Source organism: Salmo salar, chromosome ssa02 (assembly GCF_905237065.1).
Source record: "Salmo salar chromosome ssa02, Ssal_v3.1, whole genome shotgun sequence".
Classification (NCBI taxonomy): domain Eukaryota; kingdom Metazoa; phylum Chordata; class Actinopteri; order Salmoniformes; family Salmonidae; genus Salmo; species Salmo salar.
In genome coordinates this window covers 87,440,672-87,467,282 of record NC_059443.1, presented here as the reverse complement: position 1 = coordinate 87,467,282, position 26,611 = coordinate 87,440,672, and the positions used below count along the sequence as shown (strand labels likewise).

Genomic DNA, 26,611 nt, shown 5'->3' with positions numbered 1-26,611 from the left:
TTCTAAGCAAACGGCTGGAGGTAGGGCTTTCTCCTATAGAGCTCCATTTTTATGGAATGGTCTGCCTACCAATGTGAGAGACGCAGACTCAGTCTCAACCTTTAAGTCTTTACTGAAGACTTATCTCTTCAGTAGGTCCTATGATTAAGTATAGTCTGGCCCAGGAGTGTGAAGGTGAACGGAAAGGCTGGAGCAACGAACCGCCCTTGCTGTCTCTGCCTTGCCGGTTCCCCTCTTTCCACTGGGATTCTCTGCCTCTAACCCTTTTACAGAGGCTGAGTCACTGGCCTACTGGTGTTCTTCCATGCCGTCCGTGGGAGGGGTGCGTCACTTGAGTGGGTTGAGTCACTGACGTGGTCTTCCTGTCTGGGTTGGTGCCCCCCCCTTGGGTTGTGCCATGGCGGAGATCGTTGTGGGCTATACTCGGCCTTGTCTTAGGACGGTAAGTTGGTGGTTGGAGACATCCCTCTAGTGGTGTGGGGGCTGTGCTTTGGCAAAGTGGGTGGGGTTATATCCTGCCTGTTTGGCCCTGTCCGGGGTATCATCGGATGGGGCCACAGTGTCTTCTGATCCCTCCTGTCTCAGCCTCCAGTATTTATGCTGCAGTAGTTTATGTGTCGGGGGGCTAGGGTCAGTCTGTTACATCTGGAGTATTTCTCTTGTCTTATCCGGTGTCCTGTGTGTATTTAAATATGCTCTCTCTAATTCTCTCTTTCTGTCTTTCTCTCGGAGGACCTGAGCCCTAGGACCATGCCTCAGGACTACCTGGTATGATGACTCCTTGCTGTCCCCAGTCCACCTGGCCGTGCTGCTGCTCCAGTTTCAACTGTTCTGCCTGCGGCTATGGAAGCCTGACCTGTTCACCGGACGTGCTTGTTGCACCCTCGACAACTACTATGATTATTATTATTTGACCATGCTGGTCATTTATGAACATTTTAACATTTTAACATTTTGACCATGTTCTGTTATAATATCCACCCTGCACAGCCAGAAGAGGACTGGCCACCCCTCATAGCCTGGTTCCTCTCTAGGTTTCTTCCTAGGTTTTTGGCCTTTCTAGGGAGTTTTTCCTAGGGAGTTTTTCCTAGCCACCGTGCTTCTTTCACATGCTTTGCTTGCTGTTTGGGGTTTTAGGCTGGGTTTCTGTACAGCACTTTGAGAATATCAGCTGATGTACGAAGGGCTATATAAAAATAAATTTGATTTGATTTGATTTGAATGCTTCCTCCATTGCTCCTCCAGTCATCCCCTGGACTCCCTTGCTCTTTGCTGTGAAAGATGAGAGTTTGTGTTCTCGAAGTAGCATCTATATTGTTCGCATTCCAGTACAGTTGCTGCTTCACCAACTTTTTGAATAAAAAAATATTGTGAAAATGTTGTCCATGTCGCCCAGCCCTACCTAGCCTAGCTAAAGAGCCTGCTGACTAACGTTGGCTAGCATGCATAACTTCTGGTGAATGAAGCTTACTTGTGTTCCCCCGGGCTTTTAAAAGGGATTTTGTGACAATTAGCTTAGGAACTGTGTGTCAAAGGATCACAATGTGAAATGCGATTGGTCGACAGTCTCTTGGACGGGCATTATATACACTGACATTTTCTGGAATATTTTTTATTTGAAAACGTTTACTTGCCTGCCTATTTAATTTGGAATGCACTGTACTCTTCATCTCTGAGATAATTCCTTTGATACAGCAGTAGCAATACAGGGATATAACATCTACAGAAAAGACAGGAATGCCATTGGGGGAGGTGTTGCTGTATACAGTGCATTCGGAAAGTATTCAGACCCCTTGACTTTTTACACGTTTTGTTACGTTAAAGCCTTATTCTAAATTGTTGATAAAATGTGTTTTTTTCCTTTCATTTAGCTAATTTAATTGGCACACCTGCATTTGGGGAGTTTCTCCCATTCTCCTCTGCAGATCCTCTCTAGCTCTGTCAGGTTGGATGGGGAACGTCACTGCACAGCTATTTTCAGGTTTCTCCAGAGATGTTAGATCGGGTTCAAGTCCGGGCTCTGGCTGGGCCACTCAAGGACATAGAGACTTATCCCGAAGCCACTCCTGCATTGTCTTTGCTGTGTGCTTAAGGTCATTGTCCTGTTGGACGGTGAACCTTCGCCCCAGTCTGAGGTCCTGAGCACTCGAGCAGGTTTTCATCATGACCTTTGCTCCGTTAACCTTTCTGGGACCGGGGGCAGTATTGAGTAGTTTGGATGAATGAGGTGCCCAAATTAAACTGCCTGCTACTCGGGCTCAGAACGTAGGATATGCATATTATTAGTAGATTTGGATAGAAAACACTCTGAATGATGAATGACTTTGAATGATGTCTGTGAGTATAACAGAACTCATATGGCAGGCAAAAACCTGAGAAAAATCCAACCAGGAAGTGGGAAATCTGATGCTTGTAGTCTTTTCAAGTCATTGCCTGTCTAACACACAGTGACTTAGGGTTCATTTTGCACTTCCTAAGGCTTCCACTAGATGTCAACAGTCTTTAGAACCTAGTTTCAGGCTTTTGCGGTGAACACAGAGCAAACAAGAGGACTTGGAAGTTAGTGACTCAGAAAATGACATGAGTTTTGTGGCGCGCGTTCACGTGAGGGGACGTGTTCCATAACGTTTTTCAAGACATTGGAATCATCCGGTTGGAATATTATTGACGTTTTAAGTTATAAAGGCCCTAAAGATTGATGCTATACAATGTTTGACATGTTTCAACGAACGTAAATAGAACTTTTCTTTACTTTTCGTCGTGACATTTTGGCCGCGCTTCCTACATTTGGAGTAGCTTACTGAACGCGCAAACAACAAGGAGGTATTTGGACATAAATTATGGACTTTATCGAACAAAACAACATTTATTGTGAACCTGGGATTCCTGGAAGTGCCTTCTGATGAAGATCATCAAAGGTAAGTGAATATTTATAATGCTATTTATGATTTTAGATGACTCCAAAATGGCGGGTATCTGTATTGCTTGATGTCTTTTTCTGAGCGCCGTACTCAGATTATTGCAAAGTGTGCTTTCCCCGTGAAGCTTTTTTTAAATCTGTCACAGCGGTTGCATAAAGGAGATGTTCATCTAAAATTCTTTGAATAACAGTTTAATATTTTATCAACGTTTATGAGGAGTATTTTTGTAAATTGTTGTTCTGATTCATCGGCAGTATTGGAGGCTAAATATTTTCTGAACATCCCGCGCCAATGTAAAATGCTGTTTTTGGATATAAATATGAACTTTATCGAACAAAACATACATGTATTGTGTAACATTGCGTTAGGAGTGTCATCTGATGAAGATTGTCAAAGGTTAGTGCTTAATTTTAGCTAAATTTATGGTTTTTGTGACTCCTCTCCTGCTTGGAAAATGGCTGTGTGGTTTTTCTTGTGTTTTCACTGTCCTAACATAATCTAACTTTATGCTTTCGCCGTAAAGCCTTTTTGAAATCGGACGTGGTTACATTAAGGAGAAGTGTATCTTTAAAATGGTGTAAAATAGTCGTATGTTTGAGAACTTTTAATGATGACATTTTGAATTTGGCGCTCTGATTTTTCACTGGCTGTTGAATAGTGTGAACCGTGGGTGGGACGGTAGCGTCCCACGTAGCCCTGAGAAGTTAATATTTCCCTCGATCCTGACTAGTCTCCCAGTCCCTGCTGCTGAAAAACATCCCCACAGCATGATTCCTCCACCACCATGCTTCAACCGATTGGTAGAAATTTTATAATGTGTATTTTTCTATATATAGACACACCCCATGTGTTTTAATAAAATCAACTATATGTACTGAACTGGTCTGATGCTTTAACCACCCGTTTGATTAAATAATTAAGACACACAAATGACTCGAGGGAGCTAGAGATCAAGATAGCCTTACTATCAGAAAAAACCTCTTCCTCCTCCCGCTGCTGCTGGCCTTCGTAAATTCTGATGTTATGCTCCTATAGTTTCTGGTAATAGGCTACACCAGCAGTCGTTATGCTCCTATAGTTTCTGGTAATAGGCTACACCAGCAGTCGTTATGCTCCTATAGTTTCTGGTAATAGGCTACACCAGCAGTCAGCAACCGTTTTCCATTTGGTGCCAATTTATCTGACCATTTCTACTGATCTGGAGCCAGTTAGGATTTTCATATTCACATTTTACTGGAACAGTTTCATTTAATTTATATTAGTAATAATAATTATAATAGTCTTTGTATCAACACCGTTCTCTGTGGTTAATCTACATTCTATTTAAATGAAAATGATAAATAAACATTTTTATTGCCATTGCTAAGTTTTTTAAATAACCTACATAAAGCCCCAAAATGTAAACATTGCCCCCTGCGGGGAGAAAATATCCTGATAAAAATAAATATAATCTAAATCACATTGACTGCACATGGCCTGTCTGCAACGAACTTGAAACATTGTATCAACTATCAACTGGGTCTGTCCAAAACTCGAGATAGCAAGCTTGCAACATAGTATAAAATATTCTAGGCCTTCAGTTTCCCGCTCCAGTGATCCGAGCCTCGCGCTCATCACCTGTGGATGGCAGTGGTTCCAGTGAGGCGCGGATTTAATAGTATGTTGTACCTAGTTTCCCTCCTTCAGGGAACAGTAGTTATAGTCATAACGTTACACATATCATATGATGAACTTCAACTTAAATACTGGATCTTGCTGTCGGACAGTTTTTTTAATTATGAAATGCACTCGAACTTTGTAACATTTAGTGTCTGTTTATGTTACGCTGGGAAAACAGCTTTCATGGGCACAGAAATCCTAAATCATTTCAGAGTTTGCTAAATCCAATGGTTCTAACCTAGTCATCTTAACTTTATGAACACCCAAATGGATACTGTCATTAACGCGGTTCTTCAATAATTACACACAATTAATACTGTAGCTATTTAGTTAGTCACATGTTCAACTATCGTCAGTTGTTAGGTTATATTACTTGTTAGATATTACTGCATCGTCAGAACTAGAAGCACAAGCATTTCGCTACACTTGCATTAACACCTGCTAACCATGTGTATGTGACAAATACATTTGATTTGATCCAGGAAATTATTTTCTGAATGACAATCAAATGACAAACATCACGACATGGGTATATTTGTTGTTAGGTGAAGTTATGGGTCCTACAGTAGGTCTATGTTGTTGTTAGGTGAAGTTATGGGTGCTACAGTAGGTCTATGTTGTTGTTAGGTGAAGTAATGGGGCCTACAGTAGGTCTATGTTGTTGTTAGGTGAAGTCATGGGTCCTACAGAAGGTCTATGTTATTGTTGAAGATATGGGTCCTACAGTAGGCTAATGTTGTTAGGTGAAGTTATGGGTCCTACAGTAGGTCTATGTTATTATTAGGTGAAGTTATTGGTCAATTGGTCAAACACTTAGTTTACCTAGTTTTTTTCCCCCCCAGATGGCGTAGCAGTGCATAAGTGGTTTGTCATCCTCTCGATTTCTTTTTGTATTTTTTTTTTATATATTCCGATTTACTTTTCAATCACTTTATCCATTTTTAAATGAAATATACCTTCCGGGAACCCGATGTTAATCTCAATGTTCAATGTGACACGGATCTGCTATTTAAAAAAATAAATGTTTAGGCCCTATAGCCAAAACTTTCATCAGAGGCTAGCTAGCTAATTAGCTACTAGCTATTTAGTCATTGTTAGCCACCACTAGCGGCCTTTACCCCCTGCTCAGGCACCAGACGTTTTTTAGCCTGGATAATACCTGCAAGCATCGGACTGTTTTTCTCCACTACAACGCTGGATTCCTGCCGTAAACCCTGGACCATTACCCCTGATCATCACAGCTAGCTAGATGCCACTGAGTGACCCAGCCCCGAAGCTAGCCCTGAGCCAGGCGCATCTCCCGGCTTGCAAACAAATTTACCACAACTACAATACCTCTTTCGCCATCTGGCCCGGTCCCTTCATCGATACGGCGCCCCACCGTACCACCGCGACTGGTTCTCAGACGTAATTCCATTCGCTGTGCCTTCAACCGGCCTTTGCCGGACGTCGGAGCAGATGCTTCTAATAACTGTAAACGCCGTGTCTCCCGCTTGCTAGCATAGCAACGACTACCTCGCGGCTTCCCTGTTCAATCTATTGCTGTACACTGGACCCTATGATCACTTAGCTACATAGCTGATGCCTGCTGGACTGTTCACTTATCACGGTACTCCACCATGTTTACCTTTGTTTATCTGTTGGCCCTAGCCTGAACTCAGGCCCTGTGTTTTGTTAACCGACCCTCTCTGCCCATTCATCACCATTTTACCTGTTGTTGTTGTCTTAGCTGATTAACTGTTGTCTTACCCGTTGTCTTAGCTAGCTCTCCCAATCAACACTTGTGATTGCTTTATGCCTCGCTTTATGTCTCTCTCAAATGTCAATATGCCATGTATACTGTTGTTTAGGGTAGTTATCATTGTTTTAGTTTACTGCGGAGCCCCTAGTCCCACTGTACATGCCTTAGATACCTTCTTTGTCCCACCTCCCACACATGCGGTGACCTCACCCAGTATAACCAGCATGTTCAGAGATGCAATCTGTCTTATCATCACTCAATGCCTGGGCTCACCTCCACTATACCCGCACCCCACCATACCCCTGTCTGCACATTATGCCCTGAATCTATTCTACCACGCCCAGAAATCTGCTCCTTTTACTCTCTGTCCCCAACGCACTAGACGACCAGTTTTGCTAGACTTTATCCGTACCCTCATCCTACTCCTCCTCTGGTGATGTGGAGGCTAACCCAGGCCCTGCGTGTCCCCAGGCACTCTCATTTGTTGACTAATGTAATCGAAAAAGCCTTGGTTTCATGCATGTTAACATCAGAAGCCTCCTCCCTAAGTTTGTTTTACTCAATGCTTTAGCACACTCCGCCAACCCTGATGTCCTTGCCGTGTCTGAATCCTGGCTTAGGAAGGCCAACAAAAATTCTGAGATTTCCATTCCCAACTACAACATTTTCCGTCAAGATAGACCTGCCAAAGGAGGAGGAGTTGCAATCTACTGCAGAGATAGCTTGCAAAGTTCTGTCATACTTTCCAAGTCTATGCCCAAACAGTTCAAACTTCTAATTAAAAAAATTTCTCTCTCCAGAAATAAGTCTCTCGCTGTTGCCGCCTGTTATAGACCCGCTTCAGCTGCCGCGGTCATCCCCCTCTTCAGAGGGGTTGACACTCTAGACCCAAACTGTTACAGACCTATATCCATCCTGTCCTTCCTTTCTAAAGTCTTCGAAAGCCAAGTTAATGAACAGATCACTGACCATTTCGAATCCCACCGTACCTTCTCTGCTGTGAAATCCGGTTTCCGAGCTGGTCATGGGCTGGTCATGGGTGCACCTCAGCCACGCTCAAGGTACTAAACGATATAACCGCCATCGATAAAAGACAGTACTGTGCAACCGTCTTCATTGACCTGGCCAAGGCTTTCGACTCTGTCAATCACTGTATTCTTATCGGCAGACTCAATAGCCTTGGTTTCTCAAATGACTGCCTCACCTGGTTCACCAACTACTTCGCAGACAGAGTTCAATGTGTCAAATCGGAGGGCCTGTTGTCCCGACCTCTATGGGGGTACCACAGGGTTCAATTCTCAGGCCAACTCTTTACTCCGTATATACCAACGATGTCGCTCTTGCTGCCGGTGACTCCCTGATCCACCTCTATGCTATAACTTCAATTTCTCAAACATATGACTATTTTACACCATTTTAAAGACAAGACTCTCGTTAATCTAACCACATTGTCAGATTTCAAAAAGGCTTTACAGCGAAAGCAAAACATTAGATTATGTCAGGAGAGTACCCTGCCAAAAATAATCACACAGCCATTTTCAAAGCAAGCATATATGTCACAAAAACCAAAACCACAGCTAAATGCAGCACTAACCTTTGATGATCTTCATCAGATGACACTCCTAGGACATTATGTTATACAATACATGCATGTTTTGTTCAATCAAGTTCATATTTATATCAAAAACCAGATTTTTACATTAGCATGTGATGTTCAGAACTAGCATACCCACCGAAACTTCCGGTGAATTTACTAAATGACTCACGATAAACGTTCACAAAATACAAAAATTATTTTAAGAATTATAGATACAGAACTCCTTTATGCAATCGCGATGTCAGATTTTAAAATAGCTTTTCGGCGAAAGCACATTTTGCAATATTCTGAGTAGATAGCCCGGCCATCACGGCTAGCTAATTTGACACCCACCAAGTCTGGCCCTCACCAAACTCCGATTTACTATAAGAAAAATTGGATTACCTTTGCTGTTTTTCGTCAGAATGCACTCGCAGGACTCCTACTTCAACAACATATGTTGTTTTGGTTCCAAATAATCCATACTTATATTCAAATAGCTCCGTTTTGTTTGTGCATTCAGGTCAGTATCCGAAGGGTGACGCGCGAGCGCATTTCGTGACCAAAAAATTCAAAATATTCCATTACCGTACTTCAAAGCATGTCAAATGCTGTTTAAAATCAATTTTTATATGATTTTTCTCGTAAATAGCGATAATATTCCAACCGGGCGACGTTGTATTCATTCAAAGAGAGAAAGAAAAACATGGAGAATTCACATGAACGCGCATTTCCAGTGTCACTGTTCTCAGCCTGACCACTCACAAAATCTCCTGCTGTTTTTCGCCCAGAGACTGGAGAGACGTCATTCCACTTTCTGGCGCCTTCTGAGAGCCAATGGAAGACTTAGAAAATGTCACGTTACAGCACAGATGCTGTATTTTCGATAGAGATGCCACAGAAGGAGAACAAATTGTCAGACAGGGCTCTTCCTGTATGGAATCTTCTCAGGTTTTGGCCTGCCATATGAGTTCTGTTATACTCACAGACACCATTCAAACAGTTTTAGAAACTTTAGAGTGTTTTCTATCCAAATCTATATGCATATTCTCATTTCTGGGCAAGAGTAGTAACCAGTTTAAATCAGGTACGTTTTTTATCCGGCGTGCAAATACTGCCCCCAAGCCCCAACAGGTTATTAAGAGAACATATTGGGCTAAGCTAATAGGAGATATTGAGGACTACAGTATTTCAGGCATTGTCATTGGATGCATTTGATCAATTGTTAACGTTTTGTTGATGGTCCACTCTTGATGTTCTACACGTTACAGTGTAGCTTCAGCCATTCCTACAGAACAACATTAAAGTGTAGAACTCCTTTACTGCATATTGGTTCAACGACTGCAGAGACGGTAATTACTGGTGTTAAACAGATCTCCAACCTACTCTTCTTCCTCCAATGTGACAGTCATCTCCCCCTCTTCCTCTTTCACTACATAAACTGCATCATCCTCTTTCTCTTCCTCCTCTTCTTTTACTGTAACATCCTCCTCTTTCACTCTGAACGCGTCTTTCTTTCACTGTAACATCTTTCTCTTCTTTCACGGTAACAGCCTCACCCTCTACTTCTTGTTTTACTGTAACATCCTCCTCTTCCTTCTCCTCTTTCACGACAGTTTCTTTCTCCGTCCAGCAGATCTCCTCTTCTTTAGCAGGAGGAGAGTAACTTAGTGAACTCATGATCGGAGATGTTAGCTAGCTAGCATTAGCTACTAGCTTAGTTCTAAGCCAACTTAGCAAACCAGCTAGCTGACAAACAACGTAAATATATAATTAAATGGGCCAACAAGTACATACAACAGAAGTGTGTATAATACACAGCGACTAATATACACCAAAACAGTGTAAAGAGCGTGAATGTTGTAGCTATGTTTGCTAGAAAGCTACCGAGGTGTCTGACTAGCTGTTGTTGTTGAAGGAGCGTCCCGTCCACTAGATTATACGTCACACTGGCAGCATTGCCTGAACCTAAAAGACGCACATCGCCATCTGCTGACTGGAGTGGGCAACGCAGTTGAGGAACCAAACGTTTCTTTTTCATTTATTTCATAAAAGTTTAATATTATATTAAGTCGCTCAAAGAGAAGCATGTGTTGATTGATTCGTGTTTAATGAGTGAGAATTTAAAACAAACTTTACACTCACTACACATTTACATTGAACCATACTTCTGACATGGATCATTTTGACCCCAGAGGTATATCTTTTATCATAGCCAAAATGTGGTTTATTCAATTCTTCCAATTTTTTATGACTTTGTCAATCACCTGGTTCTTTATAAATCTAAATCATGGTTTAGTGTTTGTATCAAAATGGACTTTACATATTCAAATCCTTTAGAGTCATTTGGGGCGGCAGAGTAGCCTTGTGGTTAGAGCGTTGGACTAGTGACCGAAAGGTTGCAAGATAGAATCCTCGAGCTGACAAGGTACAAATCTGTCGTTCTGCCCCTGAACAAGGCAGTTAACCCACTGTTCCTAGGTTGTCATTGAAAAGAAGAATTTGTTCTTAACCGACTTGCCTAGTTAAATAAAAGGTAAAAATAAAAAAACTGACCCCAGCCAAAAGCACCTTTCACATTTTATTGGTCACATACACGTGTTTAGTAGATATTATTGCGGTATTTCTAGCGCCGACAGTAACCTTAACACAGAGGTTGTAGAGGGCTTTACCTTCCACCCCCTCAAACTCCCCCAGGCTCGGAGTGTTAAGATCTAACAAGTCCTCCAGACCCCCTTGCCAGTCTCCAGTCTCTGCTGTCACCTGCAGTGGCGGAAAACTTGGTGGCCCCTCTCCCTTTGGCTGCTCAAACATCCCCCTTACCGGCTCAGACAGTGCCTCCTGGACCTCCTCCAGGAATCTCTCCAGCAGCCTAAGAGACGTTATTCCTGTTTGCTGTACTAAGACTTCCGGGCGTTTCCACCCCTCCTCTCCCAGCAGTCTCAGGTCACCCAGCCTTTTTACACCCCCTGCCATCAGTTGCCTCTGCAGGGTGGCCGACTGGACCGATCTCAAAGGGATGGCTGGGTTGTGGAAGATAGGCTCCTCCCATACCCACAGCCCAGGCTCCACACCCCCTTCTCGTGTGTGCCTTAGCAGCTGCCAGGCCCTCAGCATTGCAGAGTAAAAATCTGAGAGACCTGCTGTACTCAGCCTCTCCAGCTTCATGAGGAACAGCTGCCGGTCCAACCCTAAATCTCCAGCTCTCCTCAGCAGCGCGCATGCTGGTTCCCTCCAGCCAACATCAGTATGGTACAGCAGTCTCTGCGCCGCCTTTAGCCGGAAAGCAGCCATCCTGCTCTCCAGTTCCACCAGGCCCTGTCCTCCTTCGTGGACGGTCATATACAACACTGCCGCCCTCAGCCAGTGATGGCCTGACCAGAAGAAGTCCACCAGCTTGCGTTGCAGGTCTGCGAGCAGACCGGTGGGGGGGTTGAAGACAGCCAGTTTATGCCACAGGGAAGATGCCACCAGGTTGTTTATTATCAGCACCCTCCCTCTATATGACACTTGGGTCAGGAGCCACCTCCACCTGGCCAGTCTTGACACCACTTCCTGTGACAGCCCCTCCCAGTTCTTCCTGACCCACCTCGCCGAGCCCAGGTACACCCCCAAAACTTTAAGCCCTTCACAACCCCACTGCAAACCCCCTGGAAGAAGAGGAGGAGCCCTATCCCCCCATGCCCCGCATAAGAGAGCTTTGCTCTTGCCCCAGTTTACCTTAGCTGATGAAGCTCCCTCGTACACCCTCAGACTGGTCTCCAGTGCCTGCATATCTCGACCATCCCTGACCATCACAGAAACATCATCTGCATATGCTGACACTGCTATTCCTGTCACCACATCCATGCCTGTCCAGCACACTCCCTGCAGTCTCCTGCGTAGCAGTCCTAAAAGAGGCTCAATGGCTAGTGTGTATAACTGCCCAGATAGAGGGCATCCTTGTCTAATCCCCCGTCTCACCCAGACCGGCCTACTGAGCCCCCCTCCCACCTTAACCATACATGACGCCCCAGCATACAACAGCTTCACACAGGTCAAAAAAACTCTTCCCAAACATCACATTAAACAGATACTCATGGTCCACTCTATCAAAAGCCTTCTCTTGATCTAAAGAGACCAGTCCAAAGTTCACATTAGAACCTCTCGACAAGTCCAACATGTCCCTAATTAAGAACAAGTTGTCCGTGATTGAGCGTCCCGGTACACAATATGTTTGGTCCCTATGTACTATCGAGTCCAAATGGGACTTCAGTCTGTTAGAGAGGACCTTGGCAAATATCTTGTAGTCTGCACAGAGCAATGCCACAGGCCTCCAGTTCTTAAGTTCACACAAGTCCCCTTTTTTGGGCAGGAGAGTCAGAGCCGCCCGACGGCAGCTCATCGGCAACTCTCCTACCCCGACGCATTCACGCAACACGCAAAAGAAGTCCTGTCCAATTATTCCCCAGAATTTTTTATAAAACTCCACTGGGAGTCCATCAACCCCCGGTGCACGACCGGGGGACATCTGGGTTACGGCCTCTGCCAGTTCATGGGACAACAGAGGAACGTCCATTTCATCCCTCTGTGCCAGAGAGAGTTTAGGGAGTCCTGCGAACAAGACCTGAGCACACATAGGATCACACACTTCTGCCCTATACAATTCAGTATAAAACTCCACAGTCCGGTCCCGCATCTCACCCACCACAGAGGTCACCCGCCCATCAGAAAGCCGTAGACAATGCATACCCTTGGCTTCACTGCTCTGTCTTTCCAAACCAAAGAAGAAGGAGCTGGGAGCATCCATCTCCTTGAGCATGGAGAATCTAGCTCTTACAAGTGCTCCCTTTGCTTTAAACTGGAAAAAACTGCCCAAGTCCCTGCGTAATTCAGCTAAATTAGCCTGGAGGCTTACATTGCCTTGCCCCACCATCTACATTTTACATTTACATTTTAGTCATTTAGCAGACGCTCTTATCCAGAGCGACTTACAGTAGTGAATGCATACATTTCAAACAATTTCATACATTTTTTTCTGTGCTGGCCCCCCGTGGGAATCGAACCCACAACCCTGGTGTTGCAAACACCATGCTCTACCAACTGAGCTACATGGAAGGCTACCACTACCCCACCATCTCTCCCTCCATCTCACTAATACAATGCTCTAGTTCCCCCAATACTCTCCTAGCCTCTGAGGATGAGAGAGCTGTGTACTGTTGACAGAAAAGCCGAATTTGGACTTTCCCCACATCCCACCATTGGCTCAGAGACTCATACTCCTCTATTCGCTGCCTCCACCTTTCCCAGAAGGTCTGGAAACCTGCGCAAAAAGTGGCATCTTGTAAGAGCTTTACATTGAACTTCTAATAGGATGGCTGCCGGGGCCCTGGTGAAATAGACAGCCGAGCCATGGTTATGTGATGATCGGAAAACCCCACCGGGAGAATGGTAGCGCCCAACAGCCTATTGCTCCGATTCCTAGACATATAAAACCGATCAAGTCGGGCTGCACTCACCCTAGCCCCAAAAACCTTCACCCATGTGTACTGTCTTGTGTTTGGATGTTTAGTTCTCTAAACATCCACTAGATCGAACTGATTAATAATATCCCTTACCACTCCCACTGACACTGAATGAGGCTCTTCCCCATTTCTGTCTTTTGTAAAATCCATTGTGCAGTTCCAGTCCCCTCCAACCACCAGTGTCTCCTCAGGCACTACCTGTGAGAGTTCCTGTCTAAGACTCCCAAATAGAACCCCTCTTTCTCTCCCTGTGTTAGGCGCATAAACATTTATAAAGACAAAACCCATGTTGTTAATTTCTGCTTTAACAACAAGGAGCCTACCCCTAAACACCTCCTTTGAGTAGCAAATATTTACAGACAGACCCGGTGCAAAAAGGACTGCCACTCCTGCACTAAGATTTGTCCCATGGCTCAACACACTTGCCCCTTTCCACCAGAGCCCCCAATCGACTTCATTCAACACATCACTATGTGTCTCCTGCAGAAACAACACCTGTACTTTTTTTTGTTTTACATATTCGCCCAACACACTCCTCTTTCCCGCATAACTGGCGCAATTTATATTGAGCGAGCCTACCCGTAGAGTCTCCATCCCGCATAACTGGCGCAATTTATATTGAGCGAGCCTACCCGTAGAGTCTCCATAAGAAGTGGGAGAAAATCCAGCAGAGAAAAAAAGACCAATAGCAAAGCTCAAAAACCCCAGTGTCAGAAAGAAAGTATACATCTAAACAGTGTCTGAAGGTAAACCCTTACACACTGTTGTGACCCACTTCCTCAACCTAAACCGTTTCCTGGGTGAGAGGACACCATGCCCCTCATTTTTCACAGCATGTTGTACTGATCGTACAAACTTTCTTGAATCAGGGAAAAAAGCCTCAAGATTAACTTTTTTCCCCTTGGTCTCATTCAGGAACCTTGTCAGTTCTCTCAACGTGTACTTAGACCCCTCTGCTTGACTTGCTGTCAGCTCCGGGCCTATTGAAGAGGAGTCTGAAAAAAATATCTCCTCATCCTCTTCCTCAGACTCACTTTCCTCCTCATCTCTATCTCCCACCCTGACCACCTGCTCTTCCTCTCTGGTCAGGGCATTCCCCACAGCAACAGGCAAAGTTTCCATTGTGCCTTTAACCACACCCTTTTTCCTTTTCCGCTTGGCACCCCCCCCCCCCCCCAGTCTCTTACACTTCCCCACTATACTCTCCTCATCCACTAGCATAACCTGACTAGACCCAGCCTCATCTACACCACCATCCATAGCATGACTAGGCCCAGCATCATTTACACCATCTTCCATATCATAGCTAAGCCCAGCCTCAGCTACCCCACCATCTCTAGCCTGACTAGGCTCAGCCTACACTACCCCACCATCTCTAGCCTGTCTAGACCCAGCCTCCGCTACCCCACCATCTCTAGCCTGACTAGACCCAGCCTCCACTACCCCACCATCTCTAGTCTGACTAGACCCAGCCTCCGCTACACCACCATCTCTAGCCTTACTAGACCCAGCCTCCACTACACCACCATCTCTAGCCTTACTAGACCCAGCCTCCGCTACACCACCATCTCTAGCCTTACTAGACCCAGCCTCCTCTACCCCACCATCTCTTGCCTTACTAGACCCAGCCTCAGCTATCCCACCATCCCTGGTATGACTAGGCCCAGCCTCTGCTGTCTGCATCTCATTACCCCCTGCACTTTGATCTCGATTTCCCCCACTGGCGCTTGTACCCTCACTTTGTCTACGGCCTTTATGTGGGCACGCAAAACTCTTATGCCCCAAATCCCCACACTCAAAACACCGTAGACTGTCTGTGCTGGCAAACCCTGCATGAGCCCCTCCCCATGCCTCACTTTAAAATGCACATTTAGCTGTTGCTCATTGTTGTTCAGAAACATAAACACTTGCCTCCGGAACGAAACAACGTGCTTAACAGCAGCTGCCTGAAAACCTGCCGACAGTACACGAAACCCGCTAGCAAACTTACCAAAACGACTCAGCTCTTTCCTGATTTGATCGTCCGTAATAAACGGAGGTACATTTGCAACAACTACTCTTGTCGAAGGGGTAGAAAGAGGTAAAACTGGCACCAACACATCCCTTACAAATATTCGGCTAACGATTAACCTACCAACCAAATTTTCTCTTTTCATGAACACCACAACCGCTTTGTTCATTCTTGAAGCAGAATGTATAAATTCAGCTCCTACCTGTTCGCCGACCGCGAGCAGAACCTCCTCCACCTTAGCTCCATTCTCAGGAACACACCTGAATCCATGCCTTATCGACAGCGTCTCCTCCGCGCTATGCTGAGAAGCCATCGCGCATACCACACCTTGCAAACCCCAGAAAACTTACTCTGTCCTCTTCCACCCTAGCTTTGAAAAAAAAACTGTGGATACCGCTAAAACAAATATTGCATTAACCGTACAGCATAGAAATTAAAATGTAAGGAATAGATCAAGAAAAGAGTCTAGAAAGTTAGTTACGACAGAGCCCTCCGCACCAAACACTCAAACTCCAAAAAACTCCCAGCATGCACAGAGAGAGAAAATGAGAGAGAGAAAATGAGAGAGAGAAAATGAGAGAGAGAAAATGAGAGAGAGAGAATGAGAGAGAGAATGAGAGAGAGAATGAGAGAGAGAGAGATGCTACACCATGTAGGAGCAGTATAGACCTAGTTTGTTCATTATATACATCTACATGATGTACTGTTACACCATGTAGGAGCAGTATAGACCTAGTCTGTTCATTATATACATCTACATGATGTATTGTTACACCATGTAGGAGCAGTATAGACCTTGTCTGTTCATTATATACATCTACATGATGTATTGGTACACCAACAAAAAAAAGGGAAATTATATTATCTTAAACTAATACAATTGATCAGAGAAAGAGATTTAGTTTAACATGTAATTCTCAAAAGGTAGGGGTCTGAATTATTGCCAACCATGTTTTCAATACTCCAGCAACCTCCCCTCGGGAGGATAACGACACTCAACTGTTTTATGAGATTAGAGAACACATTGGGTGGGACCTTAGACCATTCCTCCATACATAATCTCTCCAGGTCCTTGATTTATTTTGTCTGTGCTTATGGACTGCCCTGTTCAATTCAAACCACAGGTTTTCAATGGAGTTCAAGTCCGAAGACTGAGATGGCCATTGAAAAATTAGATTTTTGTGCCCAATTAACCATTTCTTTGTGGATGTTGATGTGTCTTGCTGGAAGATCCACTTATGGCCAAGTTTCAGCCTCCTAGAAGAGAGGTAACCAGGTTTTGGGCTAAAATATCCTGGTAGTGGGAAAAGTTGATTTATTTATTTTATACAGTAATTTTTGCTCATCTTTATCAAGGGTATCAATAACTAGGTGCTTATTTTGATATCTAGTTATTTGACTGAATCAGAAATACAGATGTGGAGTAGATGTAGAGTTTGTTTTAAATTCTCATAAAAAAATCTGAACTAATCAAGCAACACTTGTTGCTCTTTGTACGTGTTGATATAATATTCTTATTTAATGGAGAGGAAAAAAACGTTTCCCTAAACTGCTTTATAATATTATAATTCATTGAAGAATAAAAATAGTTTTCCCTCCTCCACTGCGTTTCCTCCCTCCAGACAGCAGTTGGCGATATGTGTCTTTCAGCCGATGTTTCTAGTGTGACGTATAATCTAGTGGACGGAACGCTTCTTCAACAACTGCAGCCACCTCGGTAGCTCGCTAGCCGACAAAGTCGGAACAATCAAGTTCTTTAGACAATTTCGTGGTTTATTTGCCACTATGATTTAAACATACTTGTTTGGAAACAACTAGCTATCCCATTTGGTGTAATATTTACGTTGTAAGTCAACTAGCTGGCTGGTTAAGTTAGCAATTGTCTAGTCGCTAATGCTAACTAGCTATTATCCCCGACCATGAGCTCACTAAGTTACTCTCCTCCTGCTAAAGAAGAGGTCTGCTGTCTTGTAAAAGAGGAGGAGGAAGAGGAGGCTGTTACAATACAAAAACAAGTAGAGGGTGAGGCTGTTACCGTGAAAGAAGAAGAGAAAGACGTTTCAGTGAAAGAGGAGGAGGATGTTACAGTGAAAGAAAAGGGGGAAGATGCAGTTTCTGGAGTGGAGGATGACTTGAAAGAAGATGAAGACGTTTTTGGAATGAAGGATGAAGAGGGAGAGATTACTGTCACATTAGAGGAGGACGAAGAAGAGAAGACTGGAGAACTGATTAACACCAGTAAATACAGTGAGTACTATCTAATAAAACAGGGACATTGATCTGTTTAACACCAGTAAATACAGTGAGTACTATCTAATAAAACAGGGACATTGATCTGATTAACAGCAGTACATACAGTGAGTACTATCTAATAAAACAGGGGCATTGATCTGATTAACACCAGTAAATATAGTGAGTACTATCTTATAAAACAGGGACATTGATCTGATTAACACCAGTAAATATAGTGAGTACTATCTTATAAAACAGGGACATTGATCTGATTAACACCAGTAAATACAGTGAGTACTATCTAATAAAACAGGGACATTGATCTGTTTAACACCAGTAAATACAGTGAGTACTATCTTATAAAATAGGGACATTGATCTGATTAACACCAGTAAATACAGTGAGTACTATCTTATAAAATAGGGACATTGATCTGATTAACACCAGTAAATACAGTGAGTACTATCTTATAAAACAGGGACATTGATCTGATTAACACCAGTAAATACAGTGAGTACTATCTTATAAAACAGGGACATTGATCTGATTAACACCAGTAAATACAGTGAGCACTATCTTATAAAACAGGGACACAAACTCTGCAGTTGTTGAACTAATGTGTGATTTTTAAAGGACATTCTACACTTGAATATGTTATTGTACTGTATGAATTGTTCATGACGTCCTCCAGTGATTTTATAAAAACTTTTCCTGTTGAAAAGTGATATATAAATACAGTAAAGTATAAACACACTGAAGGGAAACAAATAAATGTTTTGAGCAAAATAGTTTTTTTTGTTGAGAACTGCAAACTAGAAGGAGTGATGTCAAAGTAAGGCCTTCAAGGAGTTGGCTTGATAGGAAGTCGTGATGTCATCCAATAGGCGACTGATCTTCATGTGAATATTCATTATTCTTTTAAACATCCTTCCTGTTCTGTCAAGTTGGTTGTTGATCATTGCTAGAAAGCCATTTTCTAGTCTTTCCATAGACTTTCAAGATGATTTAAGTCCCAACTGTAACTAGGCCACTCAGGAACATTCAATGTCATCTTGGTAAGCTCCTCCAGTGTAGATTTGGCCTTGTGGTTTAGGTTATTGTCCTGTTAGTACAGTTGTTTGTATTCAGATCTCTGAAATGCACTCTACCTACGTAACATTTAGTGTTTCCTTATATTACGCTGGGAAAACAGTTTTCATGGGCACAGAAATCCTAAATCATTTCAGTTTGCTACATCCAATGGTTCTAACCTAGAGTCACCTTAACTTTATTGACAACACCCAAATGGATACTGTCATTAATGTGGTTCTTCAATAATTACACATAATACTTAATACTGTAGCTGTTTAGTTACAGTCACATGTTCAACTATCATCAGCTGATCCAGGAAATCATTTTCTGAATGACAGTCACATGACAAACATCACGACATGCAACAACAACCAAAGTGCTTCTTCATTCATTACTCTGGTAAAGACAGTTATGCCGTGCTCCACGTTGGATCCAACATCCCTAACAAATTGATGTTTATAATGTTATTGTCTACTTGATTTGCAGTAGGGTCTCATTAGTCTGTTTGCACACAGAGATACTTTGCTCATAATGTGTAGAGAACTGTTCCTTGAGGATAGGCTATTGTACAACACACAGAGCTATTTTCCTATATTTGTTGTTAGGTGAAGTTATGGGTCCTACAGTAGGTCTATGTTATTGTTAGGTGAAGTTATGGGTCCTACAGTAGGTCTATGTTGTTGTTAGGTGAAGTTATGGGTCCTACAGTAGGTCTATGTTATTGTTAGGTGAAGTTATGGGTCCTACAGTAGGTCTATGTTATTGTTAGGTGAAGTTATGGGTCCAACAGTAGGACTATGTTATTGTTATGGGTCCTACAGTAGGTCTATGTTATTGTTAGGTGAAGTTATGGGTCCAACAGTAGGACAATGTTATTGTTATGGGTCTATGTTATTGTTATGGGTCCTACAGTAGGTCTATGTTATTGTTATGGGTCCTAGAGTACACTATGTATGTCATGCAACAACAACCAAAGTGCTTCTTCGTTCATTACATAGACCTATGTTATTGTTAGGTGAAGTTATGGGCCAATTTGGCAAACAGTGTACAAACCCTCATTGTCAGGCTGATGGAAAAGCCAAAGAGCATTTTACTGGTTGAAGTGTTTTTTAAGTACAAAGCGGTTGATTTGCGATGATGACACAATCATTATATTAAGCAGGACATTCAAACGAGCCTTACAATTATAATCCAAAGTAGTGTGAAATGCACTCATTAGCAACCTGGAAATGGAGGTTACTCCCCTGAGTTTTCCCCCATTCACATTCAGAATACATTGTGAAAAACTAAAATCTTTGCTCACCATTTCAGATATACTACATCCATAACTAGTGGTTTCCTCATTACCAGATATACTACATCCATAACTAGTGGTTTCCTCATTACCAGATATACTACATCCATAACTAGTGGTTTCCTCATTAGCAGATATACTACATCCATAACTAGTGGTTTCCTCATTAACAGATATACTACATCCATAACTAGTGGTTTCCTCATTACCAGATATACTACATCCATAACTAGTGGTTTCCTCATTAGCAGGGAGGAGTTTCTGCAACCAAATTGTGTGTGCTTTGCCCTCGTGCCGCAATTTTAGCAAACACAGAAAGGGGCCTATATTGGAGACCAAAAGTCGTCTGGCACACTACTTAGGGTTTCAACAACATGAATAACTTATTTCTAGCCTACAATCATCGATGTTACTACTAAGGTGAAAACAAGACGAAATCTGACAATTGTTGCTATCTTGACTGTGTTGATTTTCAAATTTAACAGACGTCAATTGTTGTACAACTTCATGGGTACACTCTGGGCATCACCCTTTACCTCAAATAAACAGTGGATTTTTGCTGTTGTGGGAATTTAACCATCTGACGTTGTCATTCACACAGGAGAGAGAAGTGCCTATAGTGGATCATCTGGGGAGCCTCAACAACATCATGAAGCTGAAGAGGTAGAAAAACGTCTCTCCAGATCAGAACACCTCAAGAAACACCAGCAGAGACCCACCGGGAAGAAATCTAATTGCTGCTCTGACTGTGGCAAAAAAATCAAGTCTTCAGTAAAACTTAAAATACACCAGAGAGCACACAAAGGAGAGAAACCTTATAGCTGTGATCAATGTGGGAAGAGTTTTACTACATCAAGCCAGCTGACTTTACACCAGAGAATACACACAGGAGAGAAATCTTATAGCTGTAATCAATGTGGGAAGAGTTTTACTACATCAAGCCAGCTGACTTTACACCAGAGAATACACACAGGAGAGAAACCTTATAGCTGTGATCAATGTGGGAAAAGTTTTGGTCACTCTAGCAATCTGACAGTGCACCAGAGAAGACACACAGGAGAGAAACCTTATAGCTGTGATCAATGTGGGAAGAGTTTTGTTAAATCTGACCTGCTGACAGTACACCAGAGAATACACACAGGAGTGAAACCCTATAGCTGTGATCAATGTGGGAAGAGTTTTACTACATCTGGCTCTCTGACCGTACACCAGAGAACACACACAGGAGAGAAACCTTATAGCTGTGGTCAATGTGGGAAAAGTTTTGGTCAATCTGGAGAGCTGACAGTGCACCAGAGAATACACACAGGAGAGAAACCCTATAGCTGTCATCAATGTGGGAAGAGTTTTACTACATCTAGATTTCTGACTGTACACCAGAGAATACACACAGGAGAGAAACCTTATAGCTGTGGTCAATGTGGGAAGAGTTTTGGTCAGTCTAGCCAGCTGACATTACACCAGAGAACACACACAGGAGAGAAACCTTATAGCTGTGATCAATGTGGGAAGAGTTTTACTACATCTGGCTCTCTGACTGTACACCAGAGAACACACACAGGAGAGAAACCATATAGCTGTGGTCAATGTGGGAAGAGTTTTGGTCAGTCTAGCCAGCTGACATTACATCAGAGAACACACACAGGAGAGAAACCTTATAGCTGTGGTCAATGTGGGAAGAGTTTTGGTCAGTCTAGCCAACTGACTCTACACCAGAGAATACACACAGGAGAGAAACCTTATAGCTGTGGTCAATGTGGGAAGAGTTTTGGTCAATCTAGCAATCTGACAGTGCACCAGAGAAGACACACAGGAGAGAAACCCTATAGCTGTGATCAATGTGGGGAGAGATACTGTAGTAAAATATCTCTGATCAAACATCAGAAAATACATACATGAAGGAGTTGTTTCATGATATCAATGAAATAATGTCACAATGTATAATGTTTTGACATTGTAGAAGGGGTATTTTAATGAATGTCAATGTAGAACCCTAAATGTTTGCCCCCTGTATAATTGATTTTAGCCTCAGGTAAAAAAATCCAGGCTCTGAATTGAAAGAGTTACTATTTATGAGATTTAATAAAAAGTGACTAACAAAAAAAGAGTTGTTACACTTACCACGTTGGTGACCCACTTGAATCAAAATGTTTAGGTTTTCAATATATCCCAAACCGTTTCTGCATATTGCTTATTGATTTGGACATGTGTTTTTGACATTGCACTATTCCCATTTAGCAAAATGTAATTTAAAAGATATTTAAAATAAGACTATGCCCGACTTCCAATATATGTTCGGTTGTAGTTGAAAGTGAAAGTTGAAAAGATGTCTTTTCTGGTCGTTTTGTGAATGACTTGAAAACAACTTAATTTCAAGGTACTTGCAGCCTATACACATGGACGCAGTATAATAAATTGGTCTATAATCAATTTTATTAACAATCCTACATCACTAGCATTTCTTGACAACATTCAAATGCTAATTGTCTTTATTCCACTACTGAAGAAGCATGACTCAAATCACCTCATATTTCAAACATTCAGCCTGACAAAAGATACATTTTATTATTCCATGCCTCACAATTAAGTTAATTATTGCCAATACATATTAACAAAGGGGTGTACATTTGGTTTTGATATTTCATATTTACAATTCATGTAACATTTAGTAATCATAATTATTTATGCAACCAACTGACAATTTTTGTGTACAATTATATTGACATTGTTATCCTGCTTTTAGAATATCAGGGTTCATTCTCAGATGTGCCAACCCAAATGTACTAGAGCATGACATTGGGGACTGGGCCCCGATCCAACAACATGCCTATCGAGATATTGCAGGAGTTTGCTCTTGAAATCCGACATGACTAATAGAATTTGATTTGAGTTTCGTTTGGGCTCGTTCCAAGGGGACGAGAGTTCTAGAAGCTAGTGAGTTTTAGGAAGACGAGAGTTCTAGAAGCTAGTGGGGAAAAATAGGACCCGAAAGATGGTGAACTATGCCTGGGCAGGGCGAAGCCAGAGGAAACTCTGGTGGAGGTCCGTAGCGGTCCTGACGTGCAAATCGGTCGTCCGACCTGGGTATAGGGGCGAAAGACTAATCGAACCATCTAGTAGCTGGTTCCCTCCGAAGTTTCCCTCAGGATAGCTGGCGCTCGATGTCTCGCAGTTTTATCTGGTAAAGCGAATGATTAGAGGTCTTGGGGCCGAAACGATCTCAACCTATTCTCAAACTTTAAATAGGTAAGAAGCCCGGCTCGCTGGCTTGGAGTCGGGCGTGGAATGCGAGCCGCCTAGTGGGCCACTTTTGGTAAGCAGATAATTTTAGGATTCTATAGAAAGAAAACGGAGAAAAAAATTACATGATTGTATATTATTATTTAGAAATATGTGTTTTTTTCTTGTTTTTAATTGTTGACAGCCAGTAGACACCATGTTTATTTGTAGAAGGTGAAGCTTTGTAGTTGATTATAACATGAAATGGAAGTTGTTTTCTGTTGGTGGTGACCAAACTTGTCCAACAAAAACATAGGATATATTTGTTGTCTTAAGGGGGAAGGTGTTACAGGCTTTGTTTTTCCATTTATGTTTTGAGGTTGGACTTTAGCACGTCTAGCTCGTTAGCACGTCTAGCTCGTTAGCACGTCTAGCTCGTTAGCACGTCTAGCTCGTTAGCACGTCTAGCTCGTTAGCACGTAGGACGCACTGATTGGTGTCACCTCGTTAGTCAGTATGTGTTACACCTGTGCTGGCTTGTCCATCTCGTTAGTGGGAAGGTGTTTCACCTGAGCTGGTCCAGGTTCTATTTAAGAGTGTCTGGCCCAGTGCTCCAGTTGTCTTGATACATGTGGAGAGTCAACACCTTTAGTTGCGCCACTTCCTGTCTTGATGTTTGGTGTAGGTTTTTCTTTTGTTTGCCTCTTCTTGGGCAGATTTAGAGGGTCTCATGGTGGGTGTCTTTTAGGTCCCAGTTGTTGTTACTAGTCAACTTCCAGTGGACACCCCCATAGTGTCTTTCAGAACCCCTCCTAAAACCCCACCTGTTTAGTTGTGGTTGTCAGTGACTCATTGTTAGTTCCTCTTCTGTTTGAGCAACATTTTAGATTTTTCTCGCTGGGGAACGTAACAACAAACAATGTAGTAAAACAAGCTGATATTTTGTGTTAGATGTTGCATCCAATTGTTAATATTTTACTCAATGGCATTTCTTTAGCATGCTCATTAGTCTTTCAGTTTTTAGTCTTATGTTTTGTGTAGTAAATGTTTATTTTCTTTGTTTTTTTTTCTGTGAAGCCATTGTGTTGTATCCATGTCTGAAATGTGCTGTATAAATAAAGTTTGATTTGAACATATTGTAAAACAAATGAACCCAATGACTGACCAATCAACAGACTCTTGCAAAACCAATGAACAAATCTGTGCAAAAAGCAACACATAGCTTCGTCCATATTAGTATTAAAAACAGTATAATTTCAGTTTGTCTTCCACTATGCAACACATTTAGTCATTCTATAAATCACTCAAAGTAATGGATATGGAGCATCTACGGCCTCAGTTACACCTGGCACCTAAATGTGACTTCTGTCATCTGATCACTCCAAGCTGCATTAGGTTCAGATGGGCCTTTGACATCGTCTGGATGCAGTCAGGCCACTGAATATGCGTAAGCAATGTAAAGACTAGTGGGGAAAAGTACATACTACACAAATGACCTTCATAATAGCAAAGAACAAATGTGTGTTCCTGAGGGGAAATTAACTTTCATACAGCCAAAATGGGTGATAAATTATATCAGTGGACAATTTGCACTGCTGCTGAAAAACATCTCCACAGTAATGATGTTGCCACCACCATGCTTCACTGTAGGGATGGTGCCAATTTGACCTCCAGACGTGACACTTGGCATTCAGGCCAAAGAGTTCAATCTTGGTTTAATCAGACCAGAGAATCTTGTTTCTCATGGACTGAGAGTCCTTTAGGTGCCTTTTAGCTGTCATGTGCCTTTTACTGAGGAGTGGCTTCCGTCTGGCCTCTCTAACATAAAGGCCTGATTTGATGGAGTGCTGCAGAGATGATGGTCCTTCTGGAAGGTTCTCCCATCTCCACAGAGTAACTCTGGAGCTCCGTCAGAGTGACCATCGGATTCTTGGTCACCTCGCTGACCAAGGCCCTTTCCCCCTGATTGCTCAGTTTGGCTGGGCGGCCAGCTCTAGGAAGAGTCTTGATGGTTCCAAACTTCTTCCATTTAAGAATGATGGAGGCCACTGTGTTCTTAGGGACCTTCAATGCTGCAAACAGTTTTTGGAACCCTTCCCCAGATATGTGCCTTGACACAATCCTGTCTCAGCGCTCTACGGACAATTCCTTTGACCTCATGGCTTAGTTTTTGCTCTGACATGCACTGTGAACTGCGGGTTCTATTATAGACAGGTGTGTGCCTTTCCAAATCATGTCCAATCAATTGAATTTACCACAGGTGTACTCCAATCAAGTTGTAGAAACATCTCAAGGATGATTAGGGGAATCCGGATGCATCTGAGTGTAACCGATGTGAAATGGCTAGTTAGCTAGCGGTGGTGCGCGCTAATAGCGTTTCAATCAGTGACGTAATTCGCTCTGAGACCTGAAGTGGTTGTTCCCCTTGCGTTGCAAGGGCCGCGGCTTTTGTGGCGCGATGGGTAACGATGCTTCGTGGGGTGTCAGTTGTTGATGTGTGCAAGGGTCCCTGGTTCGAGCCCAGGTTGGGGCGAAGAGAGGGACGGAACCTACACTGTTACATGAGCTCAATCTCAAGTCTCATAGCAAAGGGTCTGAATACTTAAGTAAATACATTAGTAAGTACAGGTGCCCCTTGCCAAGAAGAGGCAAACAAAATAAAAACCCACACCAAACTTAAAGACAGGATGCAAACCAAAAAGGTGGAGCAACTAAAGGTGTTGACTCTCCACATGTATCAAGACAACTGGAGCACTGGGCCAGACACTCTTAAATAGAACCTGGACCAGCTCAGGTGAAACACCTTCCCACTAACGAGATGGACAAGCCAGCACAGGTGTAACACATACTGACTAACGAGGTGACACCAATCAGTGCGTCCTACGTGCTAACGAGCTAGAAGCTGCTAACGAGCTAGACGTGCTAAAGTCCAACCTCAAAACTCATCTCCAATACAGAAAAACGTGCAGTCAAAATAATTTGGGATCCATGGCAACGCATTGGCTAAACACAAAACATTTTTGACTGCCATTGAGAATTTCAGCTTCCAAGTTGTCCTTACCACGGACATGTCTAATTTCAAGAGGAAACTCCTGCAATATCCGTAGTAACTTTCCACCTCACTGCAGAGCTTCTCTCTCTTCTCAGGGTTCACTCGATAGGCATGTTGTTGGATCGGGCCCAGTCCCCAATGTCATGCTCTAGTACATTTGGTTTGACACATCTGAGAATGAACCCTGATATTCTAAAAGCAGGGCAACAATGTCAATATAATTTCTACCCAAAAATTGTCAGTTGGTTACAATAATAATAATTACTAAATGTTACATAAATTGTAAATATGAAATATCAAAACCAAATATACACCCCTTTGTTAATGTGTA

At 42.8% G+C, this 26,611-nt stretch overlaps 1 protein-coding gene across 1 annotated transcript in view; it reads left to right on the top strand.

The window, feature by feature from the left end:
• LOC106606985 (zinc finger protein 850-like) overlaps positions 1 to 26,611 on the top strand; it is an 898,172-nt gene that overhangs the window by 814,948 nt on the left and 56,613 nt on the right. The window contains exon 3 of the mRNA XM_045711835.1: positions 20,743 to 21,904. Within this exon, the coding sequence (XP_045567791.1) occupies positions 20,743 to 21,904 (1,162 nt within the window). The remainder of the gene's footprint in view (positions 1 to 20,742; positions 21,905 to 26,611) is intronic.